Raw genomic sequence first — 21562 nt, forward strand, 5'->3', positions numbered from 1 at the left:
ATTCCTTCTACCTCTTTTCTGTGACTCTGAGCAAGTCATTTAACAAGACAGTGCTTCAGGATCACCCCTGAAAAGGGACTCTTGCTTCAGTGGGCTTACCTAGCTTTTAAATGTACAAAACAAAACAAAATAATAAAATATGAACAGTGTGTATGTGAGGGTACCCACTTAAGGTACATGAAGGAAAGACGTATGTGTGAAATGTAGTCCACTGCAGGCTCCCTTCAGCTCTACAAAGTAAATGCATGCATGGATGGGCAATGTTCAAGTATGTAATGTGTATTCACATATTGGCCCCTTCAGTTATATGAAGTATACATGTGTTTGAGATCTCTCTCTCTGAAATATTCACACATGCATGTGACATGTAAACATTTATACACTCTCTTTTCTGCTTATGAAGTGCATCTATGTGTACTCTCTCTTCTCCACTGAAATTTTTACACATGCAGGGCACCCCTTCTTGCTTACATGAAGTACATGTGGGTCGTCCCAAAGCAAGTTTTATCTAGGATATATAATGTCTGCACATGAGATGCAGGGGACTGTAGGAGAACTGCCATAAAGATGGGGGTCAGCATGTGAGTTAGAGTGCAGATGGTGTCTGACCAGTAATATGTTTCACAGTTAAAAATCACAAAATGTAGTAGTGCTTTCTTTATAAGCAGGGTTAGTTTTTGGAGATCTGAAGTCATTACTAGAGATAAAGAAAACTCTTCATTACACAGAAGATATAATTCATGGCTATAGTGTTAGCGGACACCATAATGCCACTAAATTACAAAGGGCAATATAAAAAGTTCACTACTACTCAGAAAGAAAAGACTGAAATGCACATTGAGAAAGAACTAGAATGGTACGCTGCTGCATGTGTGCGGATGCTAAATTGTATTGGGTATAGAAAATGAACTGCAATGTCACCATCAGCAAAATTCCAGAACCAGGAGTGGTACTTTTGATGGAAGTGTTGAAAGGGAAGGGCAACAACAACCAACAAGGAAACACCAAATGATAAACAACAAAATAAACTGAGATTAGCACCAGCAGAAATACATATCGGGGATATGGTACATCAAGAAAACTGGAACTAATATAAACTTTCCTCACTCATCTGAACAACATCCTTACAAAAAGGGGACATTTAAAACAATAAACAACTGAAAGAGCACCATAAATATGTTAGGGTTAGTTTTCCAAAAGTAAAATTTAGAACCAAGATAAGTGGCTCAGAAAACAAAAATAATATATTTTGTTCTTTGCACAAGATGCTGCTTTGTCTCCTGTGGTAGCACTGCAACGATCAGCTGCTATTCTCTGGTACAGGGTCAACCTCACTGCTTTGCTGGGATTTTTCTAATACACTTTCCCCCCACACCTGGTGATTTTCTGTGTACCACCACACTGTGGTCTGTAGAACCAGCTCTCTGATGTGTGCATTCTTCCACGCACATACTGCATCTTGCCTTCAGTGTTACATTCCCCTTGGCATAACCATATGTGCATCTTGGTTCTATACATTGCATGTTTCCCACCTAGGAAATGTCATGCCAAATGTAATCAGTGTTATGGGCTAGGCTACCTATCCCAACACCCTCAGATGGGAAGCTGGCGTCAGCTTTTCATTCCCATTCTTCACCAGCCAACTCATCCTACAGCACCCATACCACTAACTGAAGCTTGGCCATCTAGCTCATAGGTTCATAGGTAAGTACTAGGCTATCGGCCCTAGGGCCTATACAAGCCTAGCCAAAAAGGTATCCTGGCTTTCACCACCCAAGAAAATTATTTTCCTGTGCCCCTGTCGAGCAGAGCCACAGAGGTGATCCCCGGGGTGAATTTCGTAATTCCTATCCAATCATCAAGATTTCTCTTGAAGAGTGCTAATGAGGGGCTTTGTTTGATATAGATAGGTAGTTTGTTCCAGAGTATGGGGAGTCTCTGGGACAGGAATCTATCCCTCCAGTATGTTCTGTTTATTGTGGTGACAAGGTTTAGCTCCCTAGAGCATGTAGCTTGGAGGGATTGGGATTTCTTTAAGTGGAGCATGTCCAACAGCTCTGGGTTTGACATAGCTTTGTATGTTAGGCAGAGATCGCCTCTGAGTAGGCAATATGCAACGGAGTAAAGCTGCAGTTTTTTGAGACTGTCTGCGTATGGCATCTGTTTGAGGCCGGTAATCCTCTTTGTGAGGTATTTCTTGTGTCTTTATATTTCTAGTCCAAGGAGGCAACCTATTGAGAAAAAAAAAAAAAAAAACATTAACCTCCAACTAAATTTGATGTTTCACTCCTTGATTTTTCCATTTTTACTACAACTGGACTTCTTTTCATTTCTTTTTTTCTTCCTTACGTCAACTCAAAAAAGTTATACTGCTGATATAAAGAGTCCACATGTGTACAAAGAAACACCCGAGTACATACTTTTTCAAGTTATACTGCTGGTATAAAGAGTCCACATGTGTACAAAGAAACACCTGAATACATACTTTTTCAAAATAAAAAAATGCAAAGCTGAAATATGTTAAGTCAAAGAATCATTTTTCTATCTAAATACTGAAATCCATATTCCAGGTCTTTAGGTGGACCATGGAAAAGAACAGCAAAAACAGTTACTTTTTGCATTTTTTTACTATCCAGATTCCAAAATGTCCATGAACAAAGAGATCATAAATTACTATGTGAAGAGTTTTAATTTTGAGGCTATGTATGCAAAAGCTTATATAAAGATAAGCATGTAATAACATTTATATCTGGCTTTACTTCTTGAAAATATAGTTGCATTGCTGCATCAATTTAATATCCATGTAGGGTTTTAACAATGCTAAATATCATATGTGTAAAACTGCTGCAGATATAGACATAATAATGATGTATGCAGTCAATACATAAGATTCGGTTATGAGTAATACCACTCAAATTGGGAAGGACATAACTCTTAACCCACAAGCATTAAAAATCATAAGCACTGTCCTTTAAAAATCATAGCAGATGGTCAGACAGAGGAGCACCTAGTTATTTTTCATAATTGAACGTTTTGCTATAAGTAGATTCTATACAGTTAGTGGTAGGGAGTCCTTGTAAGCTTAGTTTATTTATGTAATAAGATATCTATTCATAAAAAGGTCACAATAAATCTAAGAGGAGCAAGGATGTGTAACAAAGAATAATATTTTGATAAAAGGGCAAAGAATGGACTTGTCCACTGACGGACACTGATGAAAATTTTGGGGAAAACAAGGGCAAGACCCAGTGACCTAATGGATAAGGCACTGTCTTCTAAGCCAGGAATTGTGGGTTTAAGACCTGTCAGGGGTGATGTGATTTTGATACAAGTAAAGATTTTTTGGGGGAAGGTTTGCAAATGTTTAAGATGTCCTTTTATATCACTGTTGCAGTATTCCTGAAAGAAGGGATGTCCATCCTGGGCAGGCCATCGCTCGGCCAGTATTGAAAAGCTTGAAAAGGATCTTGTTTCTGCCATATGTCCTATTTATGCTTCTTGCACAGAATGTAGGGCATAAATGAGAGATACATATGCAACTATCCAGAACTTCTTTTGCTCCCAGTTTAAATGCCATTGTTGCCAGTTGTTTTGAACGTTTTGTGCTGTTCTGACATCTTAGAACAGCAGATAAGTACACCATTGGGATTATTTTTTTCTTTTTATCTTTTAAAAGTTTTCTTCTTGGTCTTGTACTTTTTATCACTATCTAGAGTTCATGTCATCCAAGAGGGGAAAATGTCAGTGTGGGGGGTAGATTCCCCATAAGGATCATCATGATCAGTGTTTTTTGTTTGGGTGCTTCCCATGACCATACCTCTTGCAGCATCTGTAACACATTTGTGCCTAAGACACTCCAAAGCCATTTGTCTTTCCTGTCCATTTATCTTGAAAACCAGTGGCTTAGACAGCTAGCCCAGGGTACCATGGTGGAATCCTTTAACGCTGAGATACTCCTGCTTGCTAAGAAGCAGGCCAAGATGTCTTGGCCAGATTCTTTCACTGTCCAGCCTCAACTAGACATTCCTCTAGAAACAGGTAATAGCTGTGTAGGTTGGTTGGTGTTTATGTTGGATTCCTCTGCTGAGACCCTGCCAGAAGCCAGCATGGATACATCTTTTCATACATTCTCTGAGGCTTTGCAGGTGTCTGCTCTGGGCATTGAGGTAGAACAGCAGTTGATTATCTCTGAGGGTCCTAGATGGATTCCACAGATACTGGTCAGGGAAGAAGTTCCAGGTTCTCTTCTGGAATCACGCCAAGATATTATGAGTTGCTTCAGGTGGATACTCCTGAACCATTGGCAGTTCTTACTGTGTTAGCCACCTTGTTAGATACTTTCATTGCTTCTTTCAAGCCTCCTGATTCTCAGCCTCCTGCTCCTAAGAAACCTGATAGGTTCTATAAGATTCCTGAGGATTGTCTATTTTTTATTTAAATGTCCTTCTTCTGATCCTGCTGTGGTGTCACTTTCTTCTGACAAACCTTCCAAGCTTTTGTCTTCTGATAAGGATAGCATGGCAATGGAGAGGATTGTCAAAAAAGTTTACACTGCTTCTACTTTGGCTTTTAGGGCTATTAATTACCAGACCGACATGACCAGGTAAGCTCTGGTCTTGGTAGCTCAGGCTTGTCAGGTTCTCTCTGCCCTCTCTGATTCTTATGGCAAATCCTCTGCCTTATTTTGTTTTTAGGTCCTGCTTCTCAAGTGACTTACAACTCTATTAAGTGTAGCTATGATGCTGCTGCTGCCTGTTCTAGGGCCACAGCTTTTGGGTGCATCATGAGGTGTTATTCTTGGCTTTGTCTCCAGTCTCTTCCTGAGGACATTAAAACCAAGTTGTTGGATGCTCCTTTGAATAATACTCATCTTTTTGGGACTGCTGCTGCTGCTGACTTGTTTAAGCCTCTTCATGAGAAAGATAAAGCCTTGCAACACCTTAAACATATTTTTGTCTCTCCTATCCCCAAGTCCCAGAGGAATTATCTTTCTAGATCTACTTTTGTTCCCAGGCAACCTTGCCAGGTCTCTAAGGGCATGAAGGATGGGAGGCTCTGCTAAGACTTTTCAGATTTCCATGGTTCAGAAGCATCCCTTGTTTGACAAGCCTGCTCCCCCCCCCCCCGCCTTTAGTCCAGGTTCCTTTGTTTGGCTCTTCCTTTGCCTTCCAAACTGGCATCTCATCACTTCAGACTCTTGAGTTCTTTCTATCATCCATCAGGGTTACTACATGGTATGGAAATCTTCTTCCTTTTTATGGGATTCCTCAGCCTCCTCTAGAGCAACTTCCTCATTTTCCAGAGGTTCTATGGTTCCTGCTGAAACAAGGGGACATTTGAACTGTCTCCCCTTCCCAAGTGGGACAGGGTTTTTATTCCAGGATGTTCCTGGTTCCTTGAAAGAAGGGCACTTGAAGACCTATTTTTGATCTCTCTTGGCTCAACACCTTTCTTGAGATCTCTTCTTTTCAGAAACCTACTCTTCAAACTCTGTTTCCTCTTTTATTACCCCATGCTTTTCTCATTGTCCTCGGATCTGAAAGGTGCTTACCTTCATATCCCTATTCACCCTCGCTACAGGAAGTTTTTCTTTTTCTTTGTGTAATCCTCTCATTTTCAGTTCCCTGCTTTGCCCTTTGGCCTCTCTACTCCCCCAAAGGTATTCACAAAATGCTTAGCTCCTGTGATTGCCTTCTGAAGGCTCCAAGGCATTCAGATTTTTCCTTATCTAGATGCCTTCTCCCAGTCAATTGTTGCACAATCTGCAGTTCACCATCTCTCTTCTTCAAAGTCTGGGATTTACTATCAACTTTCCAAAGTCTGTCCTAACTCCCTCTCAGGATCATGTGTATCTGGGTTGCAGGATTCAGACGGTGCCAGGAGTTGGCCTCTCTTCTGCCGCCAAAGGTATTGTCATTGACAGCCTTTTTTCAGTCTCTTCATCCCCTGACTGCCATGCCAGCCACAGAGTTTCTTCAGACCCTGGGATTCATGGCCTCTTCTGTTCCAATGTTTCATCTTGCCGGACTACATATGTGGAAGCTTCAATGGTACCTCATAATGGTTCGGCTACAGTATCATCACCCTCTGACTTACAGTGTACCTCTCCTTCCCTGTCTCAAGAAGGAATTTGAGTGGTGGATTCCACAGTTAACTCTCAACCCAGGCCAGCCCTTTCAGACTCCAATCCCTTCTCAAGAGTTGTTCACCGATGTCACAGACATGGGGTGTGGATCACCATGAAGGTGATTTGCCGAGGTACCAGATTGCTGGTTTTTGAATAAAGAAATGCTGGTGGAGTGCTGGTGAAACTGTGTTTTTCAATTTTCTTTTGCTCTTGGTGTTTTTTGAATTTGGAGAAAATCCTGTATGTCCAAATGGAAAAGATTTTCAGTTTGGTGCCATTCTCATAACCAGGACCCTTTTTCAGTGGCGGTCCCTCTGGCCCTCTCTTATTTGTGTGAGTTGCTCCAGTCTGGCTTTGTTTGTTCTTCTGTGATGGTCCATCTGTCAGCCACTTCTGCTTGTCAGGCCTTGACTCCTCCTTTGGCTTCTCATTTTGAGGACAGATAATTTCTCAAAGGCATCCTGCATACTAGGCCTCCAAGAAAACCTATTCCTCCTCTTTGAGACCTTAACTTTGTTTTGGAAAAAAATGACTCAGGCTTCTTTTGAGCCTGCAAATTCTACTTCTTTGCAACATTGTGCCTGGAAGACTGTTTTGTTGTTGGCTCTTACTTCTATTCAGGATGTTTCTGAGCTCTAGGGCCTTATGGCTTTTCCTACTTTTTTGTTGTTTTTTTACAGGGACAAGGTGTCCCTTTGCACTAATCCTTCTTTTATGTCCAGGTGGTAAATGAGTTGTCCTTAAATCAGTCAGTACAACACTCTTCCTTTTTTTTCTTTTTCCTCAGTCTGCTACTGAGAGGGTCCTGCCTACCTTGGATTTGCACAGACAGCTGAGGTAGCTGATAAAACTAGGGCTATTTGTAAGTCTGATCAGCTTTTTGTTTCCTTTCATTCCAGGTCTTTGGGTTTGGCTCTTTCTAAGCAAATCATATCCTCCTGGATATATAAGGCCATTTCTTTTCTTATTCTTTTCATGGCAAGTCTCTGCTTCTGTTAGAACTCAACTAGGGCTGTTGCCTCTTCTGGTGCCTTATTTAAGGAGTTGGACATCAATTCCATCCCTGAAGCTGCAACTTGGTCTTCAGTGCATACCTTTACTAAAGATTATATGTTGGATATGGTTTCTAGAGCCAGAGCAGGTTTTGCTGAAACCATTTTATGTGTGTTTGTTGAGGGCTTTTCTCAGCCTTTTACCTCACATTCTATTTATTGAGCTTGTTTACTCTCCCTTCTTTCAGGAATACTGCAAAAGTGATATAGAAGGACATAGAACAGTTGTGTAAAATCTTACCATAACAGTTGATGTGCTTCTCTTCACTGCTGCAGTGTTCTCTCCTCAACTTCCATCCTCCTCTTCTTTATTCTACATTTTTTTCCTTCTGGGTATGAATGGACTCCTTTGTCCTATGAGGATTGTTCTCTTCTGGGGCAATTCAGTTCTGGGTAGTTGCATCTGTACATCCTTTTTATGCCCTACGTTTTGTGAGAGGAAGATAAATAGGATGTACAGCGCAAATAAGATCCTTTTCAATACTGGCCGAGCGATCGGCCGCCCAGGACAGGCCTTCCCCTCTTTCAGGAATACTGCAACAGTGAAGAGAAGGACATCTACTGTTATGGTAAGATTTTCACAACTGTACTATCTTAACCTCACAGATACAAAGTACAGGCTTTGATTCTAACCTCTGGTTACTGACTGAACTTGTAATAGTCTGCAGACTGATAGCCTAATGTTTACCTATGAATCTGTAAAGCTGTTTAGTCTAACAAATTGAAGTAGCATATTAAGATAATAATGTCAACAATGGAAAGAAAGATGGCAAAAACTAAAACCAAATTATTCTAGGAAAAAATAATTTTAAACAGTAGCTTTTGTGAAAGGTCACAAAGAAACAAAAGCAGCAATATGAAGCTTGTGTGGGGATCAACCAATGTATGAAACACACTGCAGACCTGGCTTTCTATAATAGATGAGAAAAGACTGAAACTAGCCTAGAACGTACTGTAAATGAACTTAGCAAGCAGTATTTGGATACAGAGGATTCGATTATTTACTACAAATAAACTGCATTCTTATAAAAAAGAAACAGAACATTTAACAATGTCAAAAGGTGTTGCATACCACCCAGATAAACATTTAGAAAAATGGTCCAGAGGTAAATTGTTCTTATATGGATGAATTAAACTAAATACCTAAGTGGATACTTTAAAAAGACATCAGCTGGGTCTATCTTCTTTCAGCACTTTCTAAAATGACAGCACAAGCACTTACTAGCAGTGTATGGGGTACTACACAGGAAATGCATTGACTCACCTTTTCTACAGACTCATCCACAGACATTAATGTTTGCAGTCGTTTTCTCTGAAGCATGTTTGTAAACTCCATGTGAATTGGTTTCATAGGTCCAGTATACCTCATAATCCAGTGCTTGTCAGGGTTTGGAGCATAGTTATAACTTGGGGTGCTGAGAGATAGAGGAGATGTAACAAAGAATTAAAGAACAGACATGCGGACATAAGGATAATAAATGACAGTGAGCTCAATACCAGCCATGGACATGCTCAGAAAAGACCAGTTATGTTCTTACATTATCAGTTGTTTTACAAAAGGACTCTACTTTACATGTCCTTTGTTGAGTTTATCCTTTCCACCAATTACAGTTTGACAAATTTCAGAAAGATCATATGCTTTGATGTATGTGTCCTTTGTTCTGACACATGCAGTGATGTCATGTACCAGATTCGTAAGTGTGCTTGTCCATTGTGCCCATCAATTCACCCCCTATTCACTAGCAAACGCCTTCCAAAAAGTAAAGAAATAAAAAAAAAAAAATTGCAATTTCGCAATTAACAAATAATGTAGAAGTACATACCTTCCCAACCTACATGAAATTACAGCAATACAGGCTAAATGGAAGAGATGCTCAAACTCAGGTGGGGGTGACAAGATGGTATGGTTTACCTCCATATGGTCGAGAATGGTTTATGCGATCGTGCATGATATCGATCAATATAACTGAATTTCAGAAGGTGTTTGCGTCAATATGTAGAAAAAGAATACATGGAATCCCAACTTCGAACATATGTTATTTATTTGAATGGCACAGTGCATTTGCATTATTTGCATTCAGTAATATGTGGTTTGACATTATGATATTTTACCATTGTACTTTCGGCTATTTAGATGTAGAACAAACCGATCGCAACCTTATGAAGGTAAACTGATGGTACACCTGACCCATCAGTGAGGGTCATCAAAGATCACTGAGACTGTAAGAACACACCTGTTAGACTGTGCTAGTGGCAAGAAGATATACAGTCCTGAGTATGTCCCAGGCAACTTGAGTTTGAGTATTAGCTCAGAGGTGCAGGCAAGGAGGGAGGATGGATGCGTCTATCCTCAGGGGAGCAGGGAAGCTGTGCACACAGGGCACACTGGCACAAGAAATCTCTACAGTGGAGACCAGATGGATAACCTGCAGGTGGGTGGTTTGGCTTGCTGATGTCAGCCCCTTGTGGAAATCAAGGGGAAGGCAATGTTGATGCATATCATGGACCCCACCCACGGGATTAGGTTGCTGCCCCAGATGCCTTTATTTCCTCACTGGTCCTGAACTTGAACATAGGTTGGAAACTATCTGGGGGAGTTACGAGGCTCAGTAGACATACTGGATGACAGGAAGCCCTAGGAGCAGTTGAATGTCAGCTGTAGGGTTCCAAAAAAAAAAAAGAAAGGAAGGAAGAATGTACATGTTAAATCCAACATTCAGGAGCTTTGGTTGGGTAGAATCCCAAAAACTACACCACCAGGGTGGAAGGAGGTAAAGTACCATACCAAAACATATCCTAGAAAGGTGAGTCTTGTGCTACTGTTTTCCTAATAAAGGCCTGACTTCCAGAGTTGTGCTCAAGACTTTAAAACTTGATGTGGTGTGCACACAAGCTGAAATGGCTGCTGTGCTAATATTTGTAGAAGAAACACTGGAAATGAAACTGGAGGCAAACACTACTATGTAGGAAGGTCTTTGACTGCAATAATTTTGACAGATAGTTCATTTCCTGATGGCAAAAGATAATGAAGATGACACTCCATCTGGAAAGTATCTGCCTGTCAACTGCAAGTCCTTTCATCATGGACAAAGGAGGAAACTAACAGCTGGCCCAGCTCTCAAAACTCATGTACCCATTTCACGGAAGGCCAGAGTTCAAAGTGCTCATTAAGAGTGTAAAGAGCTCCTTCTCATTGGTTTCTACCCCTGCACAGAAAACCGGGAGCTAAATATATTGTTTAGTGCAAATCAAAAACCAATATGTAAAGGAATCATGGAATGGTCCTAAGGGAACACCCATCCTTTATGAAAGAAAAGATGTGACTCTGTATACAAAAGTGTCTAAAGTTCTGAGATGCTATATATAAAGGTGGTGGCTACCAGAATGAGAGCATTTAGGGAACAAAATTCAAAGCTGTAATGCTATCAGGCTCAAATAGAAGACAAGCAGGTTGGTCAGTAAGTAAGCTCAGGTCATGTGGATATGGGGGGGGGGGGTTCTTCAAAGGAGGACAATAACTGTAGCAATCCGTTATATTACTATGTGACCAGCAAGTATTGAGTCACAGTGCTACCCTTTATATGGTTGTGATGGGCACAAACAGCTAAGACACACACCCCATTAGTAGTGGAATAAATGATGAAGTGATAGAGACATTTGAAATAAGTCAGGATCATGTCTAAGTAGACTAATTATGGAGGTGCAGGTAGCATTCCACCCAAACTGAGAACTTTCAACTTTGAAGACAACACCAGACAACTGCAGGACTACCTAGAAACTCCTTCTGAGAAACTCAGAGATCCCTGCTGGCAAATTTGTCAGGATCAGGGAATCAACAGCATGAGGTAAGTTCTGAGTTGGAGCTAGGTGCCTCTCCAGCTTCAATGGACATTTGGTGAGTTAACCTATCAGACATTCCCCTGCTCATCTCTAACTCATAAGTGTTGATTTTGATGAACGGAATTTGTCTCAGAAAAATCACTGCCAGTGATACCCTGTGCATGATCTCTCCTCTTTCCTCTATAGGCATGGGGGTGATGTCCACCACATAAATGAGGGTAAAGGAGGCTTGATCAGTGCAAATATGCTTTTTATAGTTTTTTCATTGTGTTGAAACTTCAAGCATAATTTTTTGTCTGGCTGAAATTACCGAAAGTTGTAACTTTGGAGAACTAGTGAAAAGCTCTTCACGTTTTTCCAGCAACTTCATTAAATGGGAACTCAGGAATATGGACATGATGAGATGAGATGAGTATGCTATCTTACTAGCCCCATCAAGAGGTTTGGTTAACAATGAGATAAGTGATGTGGTTCCTGGGACATACTATGGACCAAAGAAATTACACAGGAGTGAGCATAAGGATGCCCGGTAAGAGGTTCTACATACGCAGGTAAGAGTCTTTAAGGGTTACATACCTTCTTTTGACCACTGCAGCACATTCAGGTGAATCCAGGCTGACTGTTCAACATCCAGAATGACTAGCTCCATGGGGGGGCAGATCTCTAAAGACTTCTTTTTCAGATATGTCTTCAGAGGCTACAGAAGAAATGGAACAGGAGCTTGAGGCAAGACCAAGTTGTTCCTCATTTTCATAAAAGCTCCTATAAACAAGAGATCATGTAGGAAAGTGAACACAACAGGGAAAATAGACTCATTATTCATGAGTGTTTCAGAGACAGTGACCTCGGTGTCCTCTGACTCCTTTTAGGAGTTGGAGCTGGAAGGAGTTATATGCCTACCACTGCTAGCAGGTGTGATCTTGTACAGGGTCTAGCACTAAAGTAAGCATATGCAAAATGTGCTGGGTGCTTGGGAAATGAAAGTCCACATGCAACTGAGTGCCAACCAAAGGTGGCAGTTGAAGAAAAGTGTCCTTAGGCTGGTTCAAGCCATATTCCTTAAGGGTCTACTCCTGCAGTTTAACTTCCCCCAGGATTTCATACATCTAAACGTCTAACATCTAAACGTGCACCCTAGTGCAGGAAGAACCAATGTATCTCCACCTGCTTGGACTGGCCAGGCCAGGCCAGTTAGGACTGGGAGAAGTTTTAGAAAATATTCCCAAGCCCCATGTTCTTCTGATCCCATAAACATATTACTCAGAGAAGTTTTAGGAAATTATTCCCAAGCTCCATGTTCTTCTGATCACATAAACAGATTATGCAGAGAAGTTTTAGGAAACTATTCTTAAGCCCCATGTTCTTCTGATCCCATAAACAGATTACTCAGAGAGATGGTAATCCTCAGCCTCCGACAAGATGTAGAGGGTCAGTGACACCAGCACTCTGCAACACACACACACACACACACACACACACACACACACACACACACACACACACACACACACACACACACACACACACACTCACAAAGTGAGTCTGGGGCTGTGTGCTTCCTCATTTCCCTTGACTTTCAACAAGGCGGAAAACCTCTGTGATTCTGAGTCCACACTAGACAACAATAAACTTCACACATGCAGAGGTTAGGAGGCTTCTTTAAAAGAAGTATTGCCTTCACCAAAGCTACAGTATGACCACCATGCCCTCTAACTGTCAAGTATGCCTTGGTGATTGTGCTGAGATCTACACAGGAAGATGGCTACTGTGACCCCCCCCCCACCCACCCAGGGCCAGTAATCAAGGAGACTGAATCCTCACCACTGACACTGGTGACAGACATTCACTTGGAACAAAGACAGGTGCACAAACTATTTCCAGATGCAGCTCTCTGCACCAAGTACAATTTCCCTTAAGAGCACACAGGGAACACACTAAGTCCAGGGTTTGGGCCCCCCCCCCTCTCCAGGCCCCAGTAAGACTCCCCACCGGCACAGCTATAGAGATAAGTCCTCAGGTGAGTGTCTCAGGCCAAGTCCTCCACATCCCTCTCTGTGAAACCAGTGCTCTATGTCCCTATTCTAAGTAGCTGACACACACACACACACACACACACACACACACACACACACACACACACACACACACACACACACACACACACACACACACACGCACACACTCTCTTTGAGATTTGATTTTCACACAAACACACACACACAACATGTGGGAAAGGCTGGCACAGATTTATTAACTATGCCCCTCTGCCCAGAATATAAGGTATATACTGTCACCAGGACACTCCAAAACCAGCTACTTTAGGGATCTTACAAGGGTACCTAATTATACTGAGGAAAATTAATACTAATACAAATGGCAGTGTTTAACCAATGCAGTAAGGCTTCCAGGAGTGGCCACAGTGTCAGCAAATAGATATAAGTACTCTCAAAATTTAAAACATTCTATAAAAGACCAGCCACAATGAAAAGTTTAAATATATTTAATAAATAATAAAAAAAACATGAAGGTACTAAATACTTACAAAAGACACCAGAGTTTCAATCACAGGTGAATAGATTCACACAGATACAGAAAACTGTACTTAAATAATTTCACTATATTTTCTGACTGATCTAAAGAATGACTATTCCATGGTTACTTACTAAAGCAAGGCAATATGAAGTTGGTGAGTGGTCCTTCTATGTCATGTTTCAAAAACAGACTGCACTGAGACTTCTGTCTCATCTAGTATTAAAACATCACTTTAGTGCTGGATTACAGAATGACATCACATACATCTAGTCATCTGACTTCTGGTGCCCATACTACCTCTCCCTCAGTACAAACTAACCCAGAATCTTGCATATTTGTATTACTATACACACTGATATAGCTTTCCTAAGATGTGTTATAGTATCTGGAAGCCAAAAAACATTTCAACATTCCCATGCTTCCAGGGTAGCAATTAGTTCACTACTAAGGATACTACAGCAGGATTCATAGTCCTTGTTTTCACAGATATTTTGTCTCTGGTTGCAATCAGATCTGTAAAATACAATCTTTATGGCCTAAACCAGGTAATTTAATTTCAGGAAATTTTTCTAAAAGATAGGTGGGGCTGAGCTTAACCTCTTCTCTTATCCAGTATCCTCTATTACAATATATACATTTAATCACTTATAATAGTACAGTCTGACATACATGTATATTTCTTTTCTGTCCAACAGCACACACTGTTGGTACATTTTTAATACAAGCAGCTTTACAAATACATTTTTCAACACAAGCATCTGTACAAATCAGTTTGATATACAAATGACATATAATTCTTTACAAAACTCCAGCTAGCTATGCTGGCATATGTTACATATCCACTGTCCTACTTTTCCTGGCAGAGCTGGCAATATCTCCTGTCATCACATCTCTCCCCCTTTGAAGACTCAAGCTAGTTTTTCAAGTGACCATTGAGAAACACAGCTTGAGGGATACAAGCCTGTCTTGGAACAGATTAACCCATACCTTGTCTTGACAGCCCATTCCAATTGGCCTTGCTAACCACACTACAGTGTTGCACTGTCATATCATATGTGTGCAACCCTAGTCTCCACCTTAATAACTTGGCATTTTGGTGGCTGGCCTGATATAGCCATGTTAAGGGATTGTGGTCTGTAACTATAGTGAACTTCCCATACAGATAAGGTTGAGGTTTCTGCAGTGCCCACACTATGGCTAGACATTCCTTTTCTATAGCTGCATAACATTCCTCCTTAAGCTGCAGCCTATGGCTGATATGTAAAACTCAGTGCTCTTCTCCCTCTGAGGAAACTCATAATGAGTACAGCCCCCACCCCAAAGTTCAAAGCATCCACCTGCACAACAAATTCTTTGCTGTAATCTGCATTGGCTAACACAGGGCATGCTCCCAAAGCCCCTTTAAGCTTCTGGAATGCTTGTTCACAGGCTGAGGTCCACACTCCCCTCTCTAGCCTGTTTTTCCTCATCAGATCTATTGTACTATAACTGGGAATGAACTTTCTATAGTACCGCTCTGTCCCCAAGAATGTCCTCACCTGCTTTTTGGTAACAGGGGTAGGCCCCACCAGAATAGCTACCACTTTGGCAGGTTCTGGCCTGATCTTACCACTCCCTACTCTATGTCCCAGGTAGGCAACCTCTGCCATACCCACCTGACACTTAATGGGACTGATGGTCAACCTTGCCCTTTGCAGTCTGCCCAGCACCTGCCTGACATGCTGAAGGTGCTCATGACAGGAATGGCTGTAAATGGCAATATCTTCAAGGTAAGCAAGGGTATAATCTTCTGCTCCTGCTGAGATATGATCTACTAGCCTCTGGAAGGTCACTGGGGCATTTTTCATCACACAGGGCATCTTTGTGAACTCATATAATCAGAAAGTAGTCACAAAGACAGACCTCTCTCTAGAAGTGGGAGTCAAAGGCACCTGCCAGTAGCCCTTGGTCACATCAATAGTGGTCAGATACTTAGTCTCATCTAGCTGTTCTAAGGCTTCATCTGTCCTAGACATGGGGTAAGCATCTGACTGTGTGACTATTTAGTTTTCTGTAGTCCACACAGAACCTGGACTGCCATCTTTCTTTGGTACCAGCACCACTGGAGAGGCCCAGGGACTGTTGCACTCATGGATTACCCCCAGTTCCAAAATTTCTTGTATCTCTTCCCTCAGAGTCTGTGTGACACACTCAGGCACCCTGTAAGGGGCCTGCTTGATAGGCTTTTGGGGTCCTGTATCCCCATGGTGCTGCACCAGGTGGGTGGCCCAGGTTTCCCAGTGAACAAGCCCCCAAACCCCTGTAACAATGCTATGATTTCTCAAATCTGGGTAGAAATAGCCGCTGGGAGATTGCAACCTCTTCCAATGAGGTGTCAGTCTGAGCCTCACTGAGATCAATCACCAGATCCCCCTCAGACTGCTCCTGACATCCACTGCAAATACTCAGCACCAGAACCTCCCTATCATGGTAAGGTTTCATAATGTTAACATTGTACCATTTGTGCCCCTGCTTTCTGCCTAGCAGTTCTACCATGTAGTTAACACCACTGACCTTCCTTACCACTTTGAAGGGTCCCTGTCAAGCTTCCTGCAGCTTATTTTGTCTGACAGGAATGAGAACCATAACCTACTGCCCCACAGCATACTCTCGGGCTCAAAGATTCCTGTCATACCAGACCTTTGCCTGCTGTTGGGCTCCTGCCTGGTTCTGCTGGGCCAAGCCTATGAGCTCCCTAACCCTTGTCTTGAGGTTTAGGACATGTGCCACAACAAACTCCTTGTGGGATTTACGCTCACCCTCCCACTCATCATGAATCAAATCTAGAGGTCCCTTCACCTTATGCCCATACAGCAACTTAAAGAGTAAAAAAACAATGGATTCCTGGGGCACCTCTGTGTAAGTAAACAACATATGGGGCAAATATTTGTCCCACTCTCTCATAAACTGGTCTGCAAGTGCCTGTAGCATAGTCTTTAGTGTAGAGTTTAACCTCTCCACAAGATCATTAGTCTGGGGGTGGTAGGGGTGTGATCCTTGGGTGCTTCACCCCACAGTACTCCCACAGACAAGCCAGTAGGTCTGACATGAAATTGGAACCTCTGTCAGTCAGTATTTCTCTCAGGAAACCTGCCCTGCTGAAAATCTGTAACAAATTATTTGCCACCTACTCTGCCTTGATGGAGGACAGAGCCAACGACTCAAGGTATCTAGTAGCATAATCTACTGCCACTAGGCTATATTTCTTCCCTGTGGAACTTGGGGGATTCAGAGGTCCCACAATATCCACAGCTACCCTCTGAAATGGCTCCTGAATCACAGGCAAAGGCATCAAAGAAGCCCTGACCTTGTCAACTGCCTTGCCTACTTTTTGGCACTGCTCACAGGTCCTGCAGTACCCTGATACATCCCTCATAATATCAGGCCAATAAAAGTTCTACATAATGTGTCTCTTGGTATGCTTTATGCCCATACAACCTACAAAAGGAATGTCATGCACTATGGCTAGAATTGCCAGATGGTAGGCTCTAGGCACTACCAGCTGCTGTATTACCTCAACTTCTAGCCCTCTCTCAGGCATCCACTCTCTATACAGTAACCCTTTGTTCCAGTATGCAGACTCCCCTTTTCCTTGAGAATCAGGTGCCTCCCTAGCTACCTCCCTCAAGCCTCATATAGGGTCAGAGAGCTAAGCCTGTCTCAACTCTATCTTTGTGATCCTTCCCAGATCCCTTTCCACAGGAAGCTTGGTATCCTGTGACAGCTGTGCCTCACTGTCAGCCTGGGAACTACCATAGACCTCTGCCCTTGCAGTCACTCTGTCCAAGGAAACAGCAGTACCTACCAGCAGCTGTGGCTCACCTACAGGCTCACTGCTACAGGGTAGCTCCCTGAAGAAAAGAACTGCCAACAGAACAAAAACTACACACTTCAAAATCAACTGTGGGGAGGGCATGCCAACTCCACACAGAAGGCTCTCCAGCCGAGAATCGAACCGGAGAACCTCTTGCTGTGAGGTGACAACGCTAACTGCTGCACCACCGTGGCCTAGAAAGGTTCAACATTTAATAACAAAGACAAATGCCGGTAAAGCGCTTTATGTCGAGCTCAATGGCCAGACTTCATCAGACAAATCAACATTGTAAAAGCAGTCTTTTATAGTAGCAAACACCCACTGTTTTCAATAATTAATTAACTAAATCATTTAAAACATTTTAAATCATTGACAAAAACAACCATGCCCCCTTCCCCTCCCTTGTGCAAAGTGTGCTTTAACAATCAAAAAACACTGAGTACATATTCAAAAACACTACTACACTTTTGTATTACATCTATCTAAAAACAACTTATAAAACCACGTCAAATGACAATACCGTTACTTCCACTCCTGCCCTAAGGTTGAATCACCTAGTTAAACTCCTCAGTTTTAAAATACATGTAATGGATGTCACTTCATTTAGGCCTGGTGGTCTACTTGAGCCTAATTGGATTTTGCGAAATGGATGGACATGGCTGTGGTGAATACGTATTTTAACAAGAGGGAGGAGCATAGGGTGACATACAAGCATGGAGAAAGATGCACACAGGTGGATTATATCTTATGTAGAAGGGCCAGTCTGAAGGAGATTGGAGACTGTAAAGTGGTGACAGGGGAAAGTGTAGTTAGGCAGCATACTACAGATGCGATGTTTGCTCTGAGAGTGTTGATGGAGAAGTACAGAGAAGGTCAGAAGGAGTTGCATTGTGTCTTTGTGGACTTAGAGAAAGCATATGACAGGGTGCCTAGAGAGGAGTTGTGGTATTGTATGAGGAAGTTGGGAGTGTCAGAGAAGTATGTAAGAGTGGTATAGGATATGTACGAGGGTAGTTTGACAGCGTTGAGGTCTGCGGTGGGAGTGATGGATGCATTTAACGTGGAGGTGGGATTACATCAAGGATCAGCTCTGAGCCCTTTCTTATTTGCAATGGTGATGGACAGGTTGACAGATGAAATCAGACAGGAGTCCCCGTGGACTATGATGTTTGCAGATGACATTGTGATCTGTAGTGAGAGTAGGGAACAGGTGGAGGAGACCCTGGAGAGGTGGAGATATGCTCTAGAGAGAAGAGGAATGAAGGTCAGCAGGACTAAGACAGAATATATGTGTGTGAATGAGAGTGAGGATAGAGGAATGGTGAGGATGCAGGGAGTAGAGGTGGCGAAGTACTTGGGATCAACAGTTTAGAGTAATGGTGAGTGTGGAAGAGAGGTGAAGAACAGAGTGCAGGCAGGATGGAGTGGGTGGAGAGAAGTGTCAGGAGTGACTTGTGACAGATGAGTACCAGTAAAAGTGAAAGGGAAGGTCTACAAAAGGGTGGTGAGACCAGCTATGTTATATGGGTTGAAGACAGTGGCAATGACAAAAAGGCAGGAGTCAGAGCTTGATGTGGGAGAGTTGAAGATGTTAAGATTTGCACTGGGTGTGACAAGGATGGACAAGATTAGGAATAAGTATATTAGAGGGTCAGCCCAGGTTGGAAGGTTTGGAGACACAGCCAGAGAGGCAAGATTACGTTGGCTTGAACATGTGCTGAGGAGGGATGCAGAGTATATTGGGAAAAAGATGCTAAGGATGAAGCTGTCAGGTAACAGGAAAAGAGGAAGGCCTAAGATAAGGTTTATGGATGTGGTGAGAGAGGGCATGCAGGTGGTTGGTGTGACAGAGCAAGATGCAGAGGACAGGAAGAAATGGAAACAGTTGATCTGCTGTGGCAACCCCTAATGGGAGCAGCCGAAAGAAGAAGAAGAAGAAGGTCTACTTGAGTCTAAATGAAGCTGCCACAACAATTCACTTTTTTTTAATAATCGCTGGAAGGGACATGAGGGGGGGGGGTCCCTTCCAGCTATTATAAGAAAAAAGTGAATTGTTGTGTGCAGCTTTATTTAGACTCAAGTAGACCACCAGGCCTAAATGAAGTGACATCCATTACATGTATTTTAAAATTGAGGAGTTTAACTAGGTGATTTAACCTTAGGGCAGGAGTGGAAGTAAAGGTATTGTGATTTGACGTGGTTTTATAAGTTGTTTTTAGATAGGTCTTATATGTAATAGAAAAGTGTTGTAATGTTTTTGAATATGTACTCAGTGTTTTTTAATTGTTAAAGCACACTTTGCACAAGGGAGGGAAAGGGGGCGTGCTTGTTTTTGCCAATGATTTAAAATGCTTTAAAATGATTTAGTTAATTAAGTGTTGAAAAAAAGGGGGGGGGGTTGTTTGCTACTATAAAAGGCTGCTTTTAAAATGTTGATTTGTCTGATGAAGTCTGGCCATTAAGCTCAACGAAAAGCGCTTTACCTGGATTTGTCTTTGTTATTAAATTTTGAACCTTTCTCGGCCACGATGGTGCAGCAGTTAGCGTTGTCACCTCACAGCAAGAGGTTCACCGGTTTGATTCTCGGCTGGAGAGCCTTCTGTGTGGAGTCGGCATGCCCTCCCCATGGTTGAGTGACGTTTAAAGACATGCAGACAGGTTCGTGAATGGGTGTGCCTTCTTTGAAGGCTGGATATCAGGCTGGCACCTCGGCACCCTAAAAATCCACTGCCAATCATTAGTGGACTGGATTTCTGCTGTGGTGACTCCTAACCGGGAAAAGCCGAAAGACATTAGTTTAGTTTTTGTTCTGTTGGGAGTTCTTTTCTTCAGTTTGTTTTTGTCTAAGAGCTTTGAGTTTACAGGGTAGCTCCCGCCCTGAACTAGTCATCTCACCAGCTCTGGCTTCAGACCCACATGCCTGTCTCTAAGCATGACTGAGTGTAACTGCATGTACACAAGGGAGTGCATTACCAAAATCATTCCGTATCATGACATCTGCAGGGATATCCTCAAACACACCTTCTTGTTTGCCTCTTTTTCTACCCTCCTAGTCAAGGTGAACATTTGCCAAAGGCATTTGGAATGAGGCCCTCCTAAAGCTCTGACTGGAGTGGACTGACCAAGCAAGCACTGCTCCTCTTTAACCACTGCAGGTTTCACAATGGTTATGTCAGAGATTGCGTCTCTCTTAGCAGTGACTGTTTTCCATCCACTAAGATTGCATATAAACTCTGGTGATAGGTTGGCACCCCTGTTATCTCAAGAAAACTTACCAATGGCATACTGTTATTCTCAGTTGCTGGTTCCCCCACCTTTTCTCCCCACCTTGCTTCCATGGACATCTATATGATACATGGCCCCAGTGGTTACATTTAAAACTTTTAACCCTTGATCCTGGTCATGTATCTGAACTAGTGGCTTCTCCTGTTACTGGTGGAGACTGTTGGGGTGGTCTATGCTGCCCACCATGGATTCCCTTATATTCATGTGCAGCACTGGGTACCCCCTTCTTGTGCAGTGATATCCTGCTTGCTAAGCAGAGATCACCTTTTTTCCCCAGCTTATCTGCAGAGTTACACTCCCAGTCTACCAACCAGATTAACATATCCTCAGGCAAAGTGCTAAAGGCTTGTTCCCTCACAAAAACATCTGCCAGCCTTTCAAAAGTGGTGAACTGACAAGCACTCACCCACCTATGACAATAAGTGTTTAACTCAGCAATATAATCACATACACTTTTATCTGCCTTGCGTCTATGCTCACAAAACTTTTTTCTGTAAGCTTCAGATGTTAAATAAAACATTCTAGTAAACATTATTTTACTTTATCATAGTTTAAACAATCAATATCAGACAATTTAGAAAAGAATAGTTGTGTAAGAACTTACCAAAAACTTAGATGTCCTTCTCTTCCATGTTGCAGTATTCATAACTGTAGGGAGGTTGCTGCCTGCAGTACCAGACATCCAGCCAGTATACCAAAGTCTTGTTCTTGATGTCAGAGTCATAAACCGACGTTGGCTATAAAAGTGACATTTGCATATACCCACTTCAGAATGGACTGCTGCATACAGTAATACCCCTGGTAAGCAAAGAAGTGGAAAGGGGGAAGCTTTAAAGACCCACGTGTGAAACCAGGCCAGAGGGTGCCTCATGG

General features: G+C 42.3%; 1 protein-coding gene across 9 annotated transcripts in view; it reads right to left on the bottom strand.

Annotated features, from left to right (window-relative positions):
- The window catches only part of SULF2 (sulfatase 2), a 1739722-nt gene that overhangs the window by 380868 nt on the left and 1337292 nt on the right, over positions 1-21562 (bottom strand). For all 9 annotated transcript variants that reach the window (XM_044089924.1, XM_044089923.1, XM_044089925.1 and 6 more), the window contains one exon: positions 8444-8594. In XM_044089924.1, the coding sequence (XP_043945859.1) occupies positions 8444-8594 (151 nt within the window). The remainder of the gene's footprint in view (positions 1-8443; positions 8595-21562) is intronic.

This window comes from Protopterus annectens, chromosome 12.part0, assembly GCF_019279795.1.
Source record: "Protopterus annectens isolate FY-2018-M chromosome 12.part0, PAN1.0, whole genome shotgun sequence".
Classification (NCBI taxonomy): Eukaryota; Metazoa; Chordata; order Ceratodontiformes; family Protopteridae; genus Protopterus; species Protopterus annectens.